Raw genomic sequence first — 15587 nt, 5'->3', positions numbered from 1 at the left:
AAGCTGGAGGCTTCTCCAGAGCTCGTTAGCCCATCCTCATTCTGTAGGCTTCAGGGATTTTTGTTTCAATATTCAGACTTTTGTTTCTGATGAAATGTGATATAACGGAGTTTACGCACTTGAGTTGACGATAGCAGAGCAGGAGCAAAGGAACAGGACGCTTTGAAGCCGAAGGGATGTGGCTCTAATGAAGCCTTGCAGGATGACACCAGTATTCACCGTTACTCAGTTCGGCTTCATTTTTATTAAAGCTCATGGCCTTACGCTGAAGCGGCGTAGCCCTGCACCCTCGTTAGGGTCGTTAGGATGGAGTTTGCCCAAAGCCAGCGGTGTTTCCCTCCTGTGTTGCAGATGGCCATCACAGCAGCGACCCGTGGAGCTCCTCCAGCGGGATGAACCAGCCCGGCTACGGGGGCATGCTGGGCAACTCTTCTCACATCCCCCAGTCCAGCAGCTACTGCAGCCTGCACCCGCACGACCGCTTGGTAAGGCGCTGGGGGGGACACGCATCGCACCCACGCACGGCACAGACACGGCTTCCAGTTGGGCCACCAAGGTCATAGAATCACAGAATGGTTTGGGTTGGGAGGGACCTTAAAGGCCACCCAGTGCCACCCCCTGCCCTGGGCAGGGACACCTCCCACCAGCCCAGGTTGCTCCAAGCCCCGTCCAACCTGGCCTTGAACCCCTCCAGGGATGGGGCCCAAAATGTTCTCCACTCTTCCTTTTGTGCTCCCAACTCTGCAAAAAGGAGTTTGAGATATCTCCAAAAACTTTGCCTTCGAGATTTTATTTGGGGTTCTCTGCGAGAAGGCAAGTTTTGAGCTGAAGGACGGCCCGGTGAAGCACCCGGAGTGGAGATGGCTGCCGCGGCCCTTGGAAAAGGGTGGCGATGGGGTCCTGCCAATCTTCACCCACGGGCAGTACCTGTTCCCACTGGAGATCACCTCCTCTGTGTGGATCACAGCCTCTCCTAGTGTAACTGGGAAGGGAAAAGAGGAGGAAAAAATGGTCCCGCAGACTGCTCCTCCAGCCAAGGTTGCGAGAAGGGGGTTGAGCCCATGTTTGTACCCTCTGCTTGTCCTCTGGCCACCAGCCAGCCGATGAGCTGCACCCGCCCCTGCATTTTAGTGTTTATAATTTATGGCAGTCAGTGTCCTTTGCTGGTCTGAGTTTATAGATAACGATCTAGCATCAATTTTCTGCTTTAAAAAAAGGCATTTTTTCCTATTTTCTCTGGTACACCCTGATCCCGAGCAGGAGGAAGTTGCTGGGACCGATTCCATCTATTGTATTGGAATAGAACAAAATTGGAATTAAATCTGATCTGAGTGCAGCTTAGGGGATATTATCCTAATATCATGGCTGAATTTGTTATGTAGAAATAACACTGGGTTCCATCAATGGTTTTGGATTTGTTTTGTTTTTAACTAAGAGGTAAAGAAATGAACAGACAGCTGAAGTGAGGTAATTTTTCTCAAAATGCGTGAAGCGTTACAAGTAACGTTTTTCTGTTTGTACCTCCACTTCTCGTTCTTGAAGACCGTTAAAAAGGAGGAGTAATGAGGAGTAAGGGGGGAAGGAGTCCATTGCTGTAAAGTCTTGCAGAACCATCTTTTGGGGAATAAGAAGAATTAAACTCGCTCTTGCAAACTGAAAATTAATTTGCAAAACAAATCTTTTGAAGTCGCATGTTTCACGAGGTTAGCACACTGCTATGTAAAATTAATAGGAAGTCAAAAGCAAAAGAAATTGCCTCAAAAACTGCTTAATCATGCCCGTATAAAAGGCATAATTAAGGCACTAAGCAAACTTAACGTTGCTCTGAAGTGACAAGCATATATAATAGAAACTGAGCATAACTCTTAAAACCCAATTTAATCTGATTTGTTATCTCCACTGGTGCTCATTCGTCAGAATTAGGCGGCTTTTCCTGGTCTCAGCTCAGGGGAGGGGTAAAACAGCAGCATGTCTTCACGGGGCAAGTCTGCAAACATTTGTGCGTTGAAGTTTACCTCGGTTCTGAATTCCTTGGGTTTGTAACACGTAGGGGGGTTTATGAAGAGCTAAAATATTTCTGCGGTGTAAAATGGGTAGGGATGTTCCACCTAAACCTCCCAAGATGTTTTTCTATGTAGGTATTACTATACTTATCCTAAATCTCAGAGGCCGTGAGGACCACCGATACCAGCCCAAGTTGTAGGTGCTCAGTGCCGACGATGCTCATATTGATCATGTATTATGTGTATCTGGACGGGCAGAGCCTTCTGTATTTTAGGTAACACTGGGAAAGAAGGGAGGCGATGATACTTTAAATACTCTGCATGATTTCTGGTGGAGCATCATGGAGTCATAGAACGGATCGATGAGAGGTCAGCAGCTTGTGGTCAGCTGGAGCATCCATGAGTGGTCAGCTTGTCGAGGAGAGTTTGAGTGATTTCAGTTCGGTTCCCTGCCAACGTCCTCAGCTTCTCAGTGACCTGTAGAGAAAATGAACGTAGCACAAGGAAGAAAGAGAAGCTGTTGTTTGTTATTTTTACTTTCTCAGGCATATCGGTGATTCTCCAAACAGATGCATTGAATACAGAGAACAGTTCTCTGTTAAGTTCTATTCAGATCCCATGGTTTTTCCTAAACTGTTTGGCTGTAGCGGTTTGAGGGAGAAAATCCCAAACCAGCACTTCGATACGTGTCACAGAGCAGCCGCTGAGCAGAGGAGACGGAGTCGCTCATGTTCAGACCAGTGGCCCGAGCGCTCCTGCTTTCCTCCTCTCTCCGCCACATGAGAAATGCCGTTCGGCTGTGCCACTTCAGCCCCTTGGGTTTGGGGCTGAGCTCCTGGAATGGATCGTAATGAGTCAAAGCCTGAAAATGTTATTTGGACCTCAGTCAGAGTTGATGGTCGTTTTTCCATGGATAAGGAAAATAGGTTTGGGCTACGTTGTTTACATTCTTGGAGATAACTTTCAAGTGTTCCGTTACTTGGCACTTAATTACAAGAAATCCTGAAAAAGTAATTAAATAGTACAAATGAAGAGAAGGATGTTTTTAAGCAGCTTACTCTGAGCCACCTACGGAGGCAGAGGGCACAGAGATGATCTTGCTCTGACACTTCGATGCCCTGATCCTGGGCCAGGTACCACCATGTGTCTCCAGCTGCCCGTGTTTCTGAGGAGGCTTTGTATCAGTCTCCATAACCTAGAGGTCTTCTGCAGGACCTCTCTCTGCTGGGGGCAATGCTGTGATAGAGATAAAAGCTGGGCATGGTCTAGGACCTCTCTGCACACAGTGTCTTACTCCGATTAAGAAAAGGCTGTTCAACGGTGACAAATAGCTCTAATGTAAGCCAGGTTTAGAGTAATGCGAAGTCAGCAAAACGTTTGACCACAGCAATGCTGTGTCCCACTAAGGAAGGTTTGGGTTGATCCGGCCACATAGCTACCAAAGCCTTGTGTGTGCTGCCCAGATGTTTGTCCCACGCTTGTTTGGAGAACTCGATCCATCGCGTTTTCGATCGCATCTCGCATGGGCGCTGCAGTGGGAGGGAGAGTTGATCCGGTTGATTACCTGGGATGCCGGTGTGTTTCCTTATGGGCCGTTTTGTAGTACCAGCCGTGCATGTCTTGTAGTCAGATGTTGGTTTTAATGTCAAAAGCAGTGTGGGGTTTCTACCACTTCCCTTGGAAGGCTTTGCCCCCCGCCAATAGCTGTCCCTGTCAAAAGGATTTGCTTGATACATCACCTGACTTTTCTTTCTTAATTTCTTCTCATGAAGGAGATGGTACCTCTACGGTACCACCATCAGTAGTGAACCTTCCATTGTGGATATTTATCCACATCAGATAGGTGTAAGCCGTGTCTCCCCCAGAAGATGTCAAATTTGGGTAGAAAAATATGCTTCCCTCTTAGTCTTTGGGCAATATTTTACTTCTCTTGGTTGGGTGAAGTACGACAGCACTTAGGACTGGGGCAATATGAGCAGCCTGTTGCCTTCTGTGTTTGCAGTAGTTAAAATATTTCCTTTTTTTATCCTTTTTGCCACAGAGCTACCCATCACACTCCTCAGCAGACATCAATTCCAGTCTTCCTCCGATGTCCACCTTCCACCGCAGTGGCACAAATCATTACAGCGCGTCCTCTTGCACACCCCCTGCCAACGGGACAGACAGTATCATGGGTGAGTTGAGGTCGGGCGCTGCGCCTGCCGCCCGAGGTGCTCCCTTTCCCTCCTGGCTCCCCTCGCATCCGCTTCAGCGCACTCTGCTAGCGCCAAAGAGCTGAAATCAAAGAGCCGAAATCAAGGCAGGGGGGTTATTTGATGGTAGGTGTGGAAGGACTAGCGTCTCAGTTCAGTAGGTGCAGAGAGATAGGAAGAATTTAGTGGGAATAAACACATCAGAGTTGACCTTTGCCTCCTTCGCTCATGCGTTTTCCTACTACTACTTCTTTTTGTGAATTACGTACAATTACAGCAAAGCGCGTTGCTTTTTTGTATGGAAGACATTGCACCGGTAAAGTGCCTGATCCCACCAGTTTCGAAGTCTGATTTTATTGTCTTTAGTGATTTAATGGCCTGCAGTGCCTGTGTGAGGTGATACTTCTGGGTCACGGCGTTCAGCCCCTTCAGTTCTTCGCTGGGTTTCCACGTGGTGGGGGGGGAAGCGGCGATGGCAGCGTGTCCCTGTAGGGGAGAGAGCCACCTCTGACGTTGCTGAGAGCGACTCTGTAAATTAAGAGCATACCTCTGGATGCTTAAATATTTGGCGAATACCGGTTCATACTTAAATACAGGAAATAAAAAAATATTGCTTTGCCTGTATCTCAAAGAGCAAATAAAGCTAATTAAATAATTGGTAAATAGGGAACACATCGCTGGACACATGTTTCGGATTACACACATGATTCCGTATTGAATGACTGCGAGCAGGACTAATGCAGTAAGAATGGAGGGTGGGTTCAAACATTAACACATGGGCATCATATTTTTCAAGATCTCTGAACAAAGAAGAAACTAAATACGGTCTCTTCTTAATTTGTCACTGTCTGAGAAAAACGTATCCCATTTCAGGATAGCATTTCTGTGCTCAATCTTGCCATTCCATTGAGAGTTCTTCCTTTACAATGTACTGCCTCTTCTGCGCATGTGACGTAGGAAAATCACTCTCTCTTCTTCCCCCAAAAGAAGTCTAATAGAGTCAAATTTAATTCAGCCGTCTTTACACCGCTTAGGCAGAAGCCCTTACAGATAACATTTAGGGACGCAAAATCTTGCAGGGGGTTGTAAAGAGGTAGGGGTGCGAATGCACTGTGGCTCTGGGACCCACCCAGACAAGTACCCGAATTTCCCATGTATAAAAGGCATCCGGATTGTCATCTGGATTCATCTCCTGAAAAACCCAGTGTGTGAATCAGAATACAAAGATGCAGATTTTTTTAGCAGCTGTAAATATTCAACAAGTGGTACTGTTGAGCTGTGTCTGCACCGAGGGCTGCAAAAGTATTTCTTGGATCTCGATGCAAGTCCTAAACCCGGGAACCTCCCCTGAAGTCTGAGCACGCGCTCGCTTTTCCCTGATTTTCCCGAGGAAGCCGTCGGAGCTGGGTGGCCAGGAGCCAACGTGCCTCCATCCCGGTCCCCATGAGCGGGGTGGGGGCAGCTGACCTGCGTTCCCTGGTGGTCCTGCAAAGGCAGCGGGGACAAAATCCTTCCGAGGGAATTGTAGGATGGCATCGGCAGCGCTTAATTTGATGCCAAGCGTTGGCTTTTTATTTTCCGAGGTCCGAAGCGGTGCGATGTTTAAGCCTTCAGCATACGCTCTGCGCGTCTATCGTATCCATCTGACGCCCGTATTAATCCCGCTCGCTGCTTTCACTTCTAATGACATGTTGTTTGTATGACATTATGCACTGTGACATGCAGCTTTTCCCGGAGAAACATTATGTGCATTTCCCCTTGAGGCACTGGTTTCACAGTAATTTTATTACCGGAGCAGTCACATAATACCGCACTGTATATTTTACAAGAATGTTAAGCTTCCAGTTACAGGAGGGCGGTGAACTGTCGCGCAGTGTAAGAAGAATATGCCTTTTATCCAGCAGTGTCACTTCCTCATAATTTGGGAAGATCATCAGCTGTGAATACCGAGATGGTGCAAGTTTTTCCACTCTTCTTAACATAGAAACATAATTTCCAGTCTGCTGTTTCAGAGAGCACTGTTCCGTCAGAACAGCGTGAGTTTGTACTAGAATTTAAACTATAAAAAGTCTGGCTGGAATTCTCTCATCGAAGGCTCCAGCCTATTGGTTACACTAGATGCTTTGCTAGATATAATGATACTCGCTGAGATACCGATTCCTGGAAGTTTATTCAATAATCTAAGATTTACAATCAGAATCCCAGCAGAAGGATGTGAAAAGGCTGTACTTCATCATTCTGTCCCTTTGCCTTCCAGTGCGGAATTGCTCTTCGCAGAAACATGCTGAGAAAGTTTTAGGAGATTAACTCTAACAATAAACACGCTCTTCAACAGAGTTAGAATCAATCCATCAAAAAGTTGCAGTCTTTCACGATGTCTTCAGAACATTAATAGGCTTGTGAGTGGGGGAACAGCTCACGAGTCAAAGCGATGGCATTTTCCAAGTCCTGTTTTACCATCCTGTTCCCAGATCCCTACCTGCTCTGTGGAGATGGACTTCACTTACCTGTTTTAATTTCTTCTCCTGGAAGTTCCATTGACTGTTCCCTTGCTCTTGCCTCAAACCCTTGTCCATCATCGATTAGTTAATTGAAACCTTTCTTGAAGTCTGGATTTGGCTACTTCATTCAGTTAAAGCCCAGTGCAGAAATGTCTTGGATAAGCGCTGCCCTTCCAGATTTGGAGGAGTTTCATAGTATTCCTTGCACTAAGTTGTTCAGTATTTTGCATAAGAACTTGAAAACATCTGTCCTTGTTCAGACCAAGCACTCATCTATGCAACAGTCCTGTCTCCAGCATCCAGCAAAGACTCCAAGGATTTCCTTGGGAGGAACAGAAAAACATACACGATATTTTCCCAGCTGTTCCAGTGCTGGATGCAGCGCTGAGTACTTGGGAAACTTGAGTTCATTCTTCTCCATGAAGTGACCCAGCCTTTCCTGGAGGCCCGGCCCAGTGATGTTAAACACCTGTGACACGGTGCTCCTCCTCTTTCATTTTGACTCCGCTCCCTCAAGACCCGGTGTGGTCCTCCCTCCTTCTCCTGTGGCCGTGAGCCCCAGATGAAAACCTTTCTGCCCCGTTGTTTGGGTTTTTGTAGCCTGCATCATACCCTGCTGTGGCAGTCCCTTTTCCAAGCTGGAGAATCCATGTTTATTGAGTTTGTCCCCTAAGGGAATCACCTTCTGCTTTTTCTGACTTCACTTCTATTGACCTTGATGCTCTTTCTTGATGGACTTATCAGATCTTTGCTCTGTATCCAAACTACAGGTGTGGCGTGGATTCAGAGGGATGTAACGGGCTTCTGGGTTGTCTCTGCTCTTTGCCCGGTTGTTGCTCGTGGTTGGGGTTTTCCTGGGGGCAGTGAGGGGCTGGTTCTGCTGCTTAACCGTCAGCTCAGGTTGTCAGCTAATTACTCTAAGTTTTCTCCTCTTTCTGGGCTGCTTGTTAGGTAACTGAGAGCCAGCTTGTGTGTATTTACGGCTTTTTCCCCGCCCCGTGTTTGTTGCCTGGTGGTTTTTATGTACGTATGGCATTTATGGCCCAGCGAGTTAGTGTTACAAGAGCTGCTCTTTACACATAACATTATATTTTATTATCCTGAATCAGGATCCTGCCAAACGTCACAACCTCGGTGTATACCATGTCTTTTTGCAGGCCATGTATGAGTATGTTGAACAGTACAGAGCTGCACAACTGGGATTTTGCTGGTAATACTCCTCTTGTAAAGCTAACTATTAATTCCGGCTCTTGTAGTCCCTCTCTTGATCATTTCTTGATCTGCAAGAATACCTTCGCTTCCCTGTTATCTGAAGACAGTTTCATTTCTTTAAGAGCCTTTGGGAGGTGGCTTTGTTGAAAGCTGAGGGTACAAATCTGTCATATTTGCTGGATCTTCTGCGTTGATGTGCTCATCATGATTTTGAAAGAATTCAGATTTGCAAGACACGCTTTCCTCCAAAAAAGCGGTGTTGGTTGTGCAATATGGTGTATTTATCCGTCTGGATATTGCTCTTTCTGATCTTTCCCAGTGGAGAAGTCAGATTTAAAATCTGGTGGCTCTTTGAATTCACAGAACTTTGTTTTCAGTGTTGGTTTTTAATATTTTCTACCTCTTTTTTGGTCTAAGCAGTCGGTTTTACTCTATGGTTAGAAGTTAGGCAATTCTGTGTTCGCATTTCTTGAGAGCTCTTAGAAACTTCATTTGGCTCTTCCTTATTTTTCTTTTTATTGATTTATTTTAAAGCCTTTACATTGACGCTTCAGTTGGAGCCAATTTTTCTGACTAATCCCTTGTAAAATATCATCTGTCCCATGGCAAAGCAGATGAAAATAATCTGTTTAGCGTTTCTTCTGTTACCCTTTTTTTCCTTGAGTTCTCCTGTTGTATCTTGGTTGTTTGCAGGTCCCACCAACTCTCCAACGTTGTCCTTATTTCTCATGGGGTTGAAAAAGCTTTTAATATTTACTTTAAGCCATTAAAAATTGTTCTTTCAAAGTATTTTTTTGGTCTTACATGGAAATTGTGTTAAATATTTACCTAAGATCCTCCACCTTGCTCAACCCGTACATCTTACGGTTTTCTTCCAAAAGCTGAAGGGAAGTAGAGGAGTGCTTGCTGGATGTGATGAAAGCCTTTTATTTAGGTAGGATCAATACCTGTTCTTCTACATTTTACATATTTTTGGAAAAACACCCAAGGATAGGTTTTACAGAGGTGACAGGGCGAGGCGTTAGACCATCTGAGCCCCTGCCGTGGTGACCCTCACATTACTTTGGAGTTCCTTACTTCGGAGTTTGGTGACCTCGCAGGTTACCTTGCGAATGCCCCCACCGGGAAGACGGATGGAGCTGCTGCGGGAGCACCGGCAGCAGGTTTCATCAGGTCGCTCGTCAGTGCGGGATGACAAATCTGATGCCAGCTGGGCTGGGCTGCAATCCTTCTTCCCTGCCGGCCGCTCGCGAGGAGGAGCGGGCTCTGCACGGACATGCTCTGAGTACTCCCATCCATCTTCATGATGCACATCCCAGCCTAATCCAAATAGTTCTTGCTTTTCATAGGAATTGTATTCCATTCTGGGTGCTGTTCTGGACCCCAGCGGTGCCTTTCAGAGCTCGGGGAACTAACCCAATGGTTTAAGCCTGGCAGCTGTAGGACACACCGAAGCCATCAGCTAAGCCTGTCCCCGCTCAGCCTTTGGGGCGTCAGCGGCTACATTTAAATAGCGTTTCATTGAAGCCAGCGGTGAAGGGATGGACCAACAACTGTGCGATATTAATAGAAACAGTTGCTTATATTCCATAGCCCTTCCCTCTGTGAAGCAGCACTGTACCTTACCGTTCTCCACAGTGATACCCTGGCTTATCGTTTCCTGCATTTGAGGTCAGGCTCTTATTTCTGTAGGGCCCGGTCCCAGGATGATGTTAGTTTTGTCCCATTGCTCCCAAAATCTTTGGGCTCTTGCAGCAGATGCTCCTTGCTGTGTTTCTTCTGAAGACTCTATTTTTCTGTTCTTCCTTCAAAAACAGGGTTTTCTTAGTCACCTACAGATTTCAGTCATGTCCCTTACCTTACCAAAATGATAGCTAAAGTTCACGTGTAAAATGGTTAGTGATGTAAGAAAGAAAAACATACATTTAAAAGGTTAGTTGTATTTAAGCAATCCCAGCTATTTTTGTGACATGAACGCTTTCAGAAGATCTTTGTCTACTGATGTTTATCTTGCTCTTCCACGCGGAAGGTGCCGTAGTTACCTTCCTTTGCCCGTTTTCTCCTCTGTCCCGGAGAAGCCAAACCCAAGAGTGCTGGGGAGGAGCCTCAGCCCAAAGCTCCGTGCGTCCGCTCCTCCCTGCTCTGGCTTTCCCTGGGGTTTGGCAGCCAACAGCTCGGGGCCATCCCCGGCCGGGGTTCAGTAGCCACCGATGGATGTTCTTTTTCGTGAATTTGTCCAGTTCTTTTTAAATCTATTTATATGTTTGGTCTTTGCGTGCCTTAAAACAACGAGTTTCCCCATCTGACTGGACACTACTGAAAAAACCAACCTTTGTTTGTTTGTTTTAATGGGTGGCTTTCAGTTTTTGTATGGGAAGAGCAACAAATAATGATGGAGAGCTTGCCTTCCCCACGTCACAAACCTCTACTGTATTGCTCTTCAAGCACGTCTTTCCCAGTGAAATTCCCTCTCTGCTGCCCATCCTTGAGGCTCTCCCTGTATGTTTTCCAGGCCCACTGCATTAATTTCTCTTCAAAGTCTTCCAGGAAAAGTTTAATATTCAGTATATCCGAAGAATTCCTTTGTTCTTGGCGGTAACTAATCTAAGACGTGGCCCAGCTCAGCGCATTCAGGTTTCTAAGAGCACGTGGAGCAAGACTGTGGTCCCTGCGTTTGCTTCTCCCGCAGGACCAGTATAGCTCATCTCATTAGGAGAAACCAGCCTTCAGACAGACAAATGTAGGACTTAATTTTAGGATAATGCAGTTAGAGTCACTTAGAAAAAGGAAAAAACAAGGCATGATTTACATTTAGATTCACAGTTCACTTTAGAGCGAAGTAACTGAATTTCTGGACATCTGCCTGGTATTATTTAAGTCGCAAACCTTTAGGTTGTGATTTAAGAACATTAAATTACCCTGATAAGTTGTATCTCTAGCTGACACTGCCTGTTCTATCTGTCTTCGCGTTTCTTTATATATCTTTCTTTATGTGTCTTGATGCCTAATTCCAAAGCTGAGATCACAAATAAGCTGCCATTGGCAGATGAGCATATTTCCAAGTATACAATAATAAAAGTTTAACTGAGAAAAGGGGGGAAAAAAAGGAGTAAGAAAAGACGTACTTGCGAACCGCACGGTACAAGTTTGTCTAACAGCGTCTGGGACACACGTGGTCCTCGAGGCTTTTCCAGAGGATTCTGGTGTAGGAGGAACGCTGAACAGTATTTCAGGTTAAATGTAAAGATGCTGCGTTTCTTAAATTTGACAACGCACATGTTTACGTGAGAAATAGAAGGAAATTTGCTGTTCCGTGCCATGCCTTAAGTTTTCCTAACTAGACCCTGCTGAAGCTGCTGCTAGAAATTTTGGGCTTAGGCAGGATGGGTATAATAGAAAAAAAAAATAAAAATATATATTTCAATAACTGATAACCTCTGGCAGCAGAGATACGGTATCTGCTAAGCAAGGAAGGCTGGGATGGAAGGGTCAAGGGATGGAGACTAGGAAAAGGTAACTGGAGACGGTGGATGAGATAGATGCTTCCAGGGTGGGAAGGCTGGAGGAGGTGGAGCAGAGAGGTTGCTCTGAAGGGGATGGCAGGACATCCCTCGGACCACGGGTTTCCCGGCTGGTCCTGTGGAGCTGCAACATCCGCAGGCAGATCAGCTGGTCTGCTTTGGGTGCTGGTCCAGACGCAGTCCGCGGTTAGCGGCTGTAGTTACACCAATGGCAAAATCAGAGTTAAATCCAACCCTGGATCCAACCCTACTCCTTCCCATGCCCTGAATATTTAACTGCATAGTGCTGGGGTGAAACTTGGAGGAGGCTTTTTAATATTACTTTTTGATGACCAAAAAGGTGCCTGCGCTTGCACTTTGTGGGCAGTTTGGTCCCTGAGCCCTTTTCCCGTGGGATGCCCCCGGCTCAGAGCAGGGTTGGGTTTGCTCCTGGAGTGCTCTGGGCGCAGGGTCCCGTGGCCTGGTGGTGCAGAGCCTGGCGAGGGACTTGAGGGGGGGAAACAGGGGGACCGAAGCCCTTCAACCCCCCCTGCGTACGGGATCCTCTCCAGCCTCAGCCCTCGTGTTCCGGACAGTAGTCCAGGCTTTCAGGGGTGGGTACTGACGGCTGGTTTCTCCTTTTCTGGCCACCTGACATGGGATCCTCAGGGACGAAAGCAGAAGGTCCTCACGGGCGGCACTTTTAGTTTATAAACGGGCATGCAGATGCTGAAACTGGTGGGATGTTTCACCCAAGTTTTTCTTTCCTTCAATTTTTCCTCTAAAGGAGAAGTTTCAGTCCTGCCATCTGAGCGTGGTGATTTTTCTTGCCCTAAATTTCTTATATAAAACATGCGATCCCGTCACCTGAGAGATGGCGGAAACCCATTTCATTCAATGCTCGTGAGAGGTTCAGAAGGAACACTTTGGAGAAGTCCGTACGGGATTTCATAACGCCTTTAAAACCTGCGTTGAAAAGCCTACAAGGGAGCGGGGTGGCAACGTGAAAGAGGAGAAAACAAAAGCCCTTCCCCAGCCCCGCGCTTTGGCTCGGGCGGGTTTGCCTAGCGGTGCGCTTGCCTATTTTCCCTATCTTTGAGCATCTTCCGCTGTTAGAAGCCTTGTGCTTGGAGAAAGTAAAGCCATATGGCCGAGTACTATCAAATACACTATATAATTTTTTAAAAAACTGCATGTCAAGTTTATATTTTATCTGCAAAAATGGAGCATGAATGTGTTTGATATCTACCTTAGTAAACAAATTAATGGTAATTAAAGATTAATTTTGTGTAATTAGCATTAAAATGCAATTAAATTGTGAGTAAGTGGACCAGGAATAGAAGTCTATGATGTCTTACTGTCTGTTTTTACATCGAGTCTTTTGTTTTTCAGCAAACAGAGGAAGTGGGGCAGCAGGCAGCTCGCAGACTGGTGATGCGCTGGGGAAAGCACTTGCCTCTGTAAGGAAATATTTACTTTGGAATACACATTTACCGTTTTGAAAGTGTGAGCTTTAATGAGAATTGGACGCCTGGAGGTTACGAAGATGAAGAGCAAACGGGAGAGATCTGGTCTCAGAGGTCACCCGCGGGGAGTTGCTGCCACCTGAAATATTGAACAATCAGTGCAAAATGGTGTTTCAAAAGTTTTAGATTTAATTTTATGGCAGACTAGAAATGGAAAGAGGGGAAGCCTTGACCTGGTCGCGTTGACTGGGTGCCAAGGAGCTGTGTCTGTTCCTCTATCACACACTGCATTTCCGAGGGCGAGGGAGGTCTGGATGACTTCTGCGCTACCGAGCCATCCGCAAAGAGGATTCCTTTTGAATTTGCCTTTAGATTTTCTAGTTTTCACGGCAGTTTCCACCTATTCAGTTACCGTGGTTGCTGTTAAAGTCAGCGGTTACCAGCTCTTACCTGGGTAGCTGGGGTACAGCAGTTTTCCGGGAGGAAACCCTGCCGTGCCCCAGCTATCGCTGCGGTACCAGCTGGCACGGGCTGACTTTTAATAAGGACCACTATAGTTATTTTCTGGGCAGAGTGGGTTCCATTGAGTTCTCATGAGAGTTAATATTTTTTTTTTTGCATATTCTTCCATGCCTCATTGAAAAAAAAAAAAAAAAAAAAAAGACGAAAAGTCAGACTCTAGTTTGCCTGAAATAACTGATACAGTACAGAATCCACTTTGAAGTGGTGCCCTGACAAATGGCACGGGTGGTGAGCGGGGACGCCGCCGGGCGGTGACACCCTCGCCCGGGCACGGGGCACGCGGGGGCTTTCTGGCCAGAGCAGCGCAGGAGTAGTCGGAGTTTGCTGCTGCGGATTACCCGCTGTGCCAGGGTTTAACGTGCCCTGCTCCCTTTGCTTTATTTTGGCCATTAAGGGATTTCAGCGTAATAAAAAAACAAAACAAAACAAAACAAAAAAGCAATTTTCAGGCGTGCTTTAAGGCCGTGTGCAACGACACTCATTTGTAAAGTAGTCTATGCAATGAAAATGTGTATATCTACCGTAGCAGATCCGTGTGACAATCAGAAACCATCGCTTAATTGGCTAGTGTCTGTTCCCATCAAAAGGGGTCTGTTGTCTAGCTTCCTGCATCTAATACAGTTTTGTCTTTATAAAAATATTAATATTTGAATAAGAGGCTTTTTAACCTGTCCTGCTTTCATTTAAATGAACTGAATGCATAAGAATTCCATATTTCTTTCTGCATCAGTTTGTGATGGCTTTAGATTAATTCTGTATCATCTTTTAAAGATCTATTCTCCAGATCACACCAACAACAGCTTTTCATCAAATCCTTCAACTCCTGTTGGTTCTCCCCCTTCTCTCTCAGGTATTGTTGTTACAATTCTATTTTACTGAACGTTTCAACGTATTTTTGGTAGGAGGTGCCTAAATGAGCTCCTGCGGTACTGGGTGTGAGCTGCGCATCCAGCGGGCAGCGCCAGGTGGATCCCGTGGTCCCACTGGGACCAGCAGAGAGGTGTCCTCCACGCTGCATTTCCAGGGCAGAGAGAAGGGCGTTGCAGCTCTCAGGCGGACGCAGTTCCAGAAAAAGCGGAGGTTTTTACGCAGCCTTATCGCGGCTTCCTGCGGTGCCCACGGGGTCTTGCGGTGAATGATTTCTGCCCTGTGCAGAGCGCGTCCCCGCGCCGTGGCCGTGTCCCCGTGCAGGGACACCCAAGCCCTTGCAGCAGCCTTGCTCCGGGGTGGCCGTGCCAGGTACATCTCCTTGGACGTTGCCCCATCCCCTCCTGGGGCCAAAGCAAAAGCCTGTTTGGTCCATAAAGCGTGTCTCTGGACAAACTGAGCCCCTGTGAATCCACTTGATCTGTTTTAAACTTTGTTTACAATAACCGCAAATTTTAACTAGACCCACTTTACTAATAAAAGCCTAAACTGCAAAGATCCAGAGGCCCAGGGTAGTTCTCATGAGCATCAGGTGTTTTAAATGCTTACCTGAATATAATTGAGATTTCTTAAACCTTGAGACGTTCCAGCTAGAGCGTTAGGCTTCTCCTCCCACGCAGCACCCACTAACGCCTTGGAGAAGGCCTCTTGGCTTCCCGTCCCCTCTTTGAGCCGAGGTCTAAATCACAAGTAACCAAACACCTCGGTCTCCTCGTCTTTGGGCATGAGCCCTGGATCCCGTTAACCTCCCCGGGCATCCTAAAAGGCAGCCAAGGAGTTTCCGTAGGGCAGTGCTGGCGAGGTGGGATCCATCCCTGGTTCTCCACGAGTTGCACGACGGAGATGGAGGGAGCTCCTGGGCTTCTGGTGGCCCAGCCCCAGAGACGTAGACCCAGTGGCAGCTCTAGGGTGCTGAGACCCTTTTGGAAGGAGGGCTGGGGAGAAGCTGGTGGTAGCTGGCAGCAGGACAAGGTCCAGGAGGTCACCACGTCCACCTCCATCACGCTCACCTGCTGTGATGGAACATGTAACATTGGGGTGACATCCAGTCAACAAATGTCCCCACAAAGCCACCCCCAGCAGGGGATGGGGGACAGAGAGACCAGCTGGCCTGTCACAGCTTGGGTGGGGGGGGTGTTTATCTCGGAAAAGGCCTTTCTGACCTTATTTTGCCTGGACTTACCCCAAGATGTAGCACCCCATGGCACTGGGGCTGCCCTTCTCCCAGCGAGGGGAAAATCCCGTGCTAATCCGGGCTGCGTTG

At 46.9% G+C, this 15587-nt stretch overlaps 1 protein-coding gene across 27 annotated transcripts in view; it reads left to right on the top strand.

Moving 5' to 3' along the window:
* The window catches only part of LOC128902255 (transcription factor 4-like), a 237109-nt gene that overhangs the window by 198010 nt on the left and 23512 nt on the right, over positions 1-15587 (top strand). For 26 of the 27 annotated variants that reach the window (XM_054184865.1, XM_054184857.1, XM_054184856.1 and 23 more), the window contains 4 exons: positions 352-485; positions 4045-4177; positions 12801-12868; positions 14168-14246. In XM_054184865.1, coding sequence (XP_054040840.1) covers positions 352-485; positions 4045-4177; positions 12801-12868; positions 14168-14246 — 414 coding nt within the window. The remainder of the gene's footprint in view (positions 1-351; positions 486-4044; positions 4178-12800; positions 12869-14167; positions 14247-15587) is intronic. The other variant, XM_054184866.1, reaches the window with a different exon arrangement.

The sequence above is a fragment of the Rissa tridactyla genome, chromosome Z (assembly GCF_028500815.1).
Source record: "Rissa tridactyla isolate bRisTri1 chromosome Z, bRisTri1.patW.cur.20221130, whole genome shotgun sequence".
Classification (NCBI taxonomy): domain Eukaryota; kingdom Metazoa; phylum Chordata; class Aves; order Charadriiformes; family Laridae; genus Rissa; species Rissa tridactyla.
The sequence above is the reverse complement of the archived record's forward strand: the minus strand, read 5'-3'. Positions and strand labels throughout refer to the sequence as shown.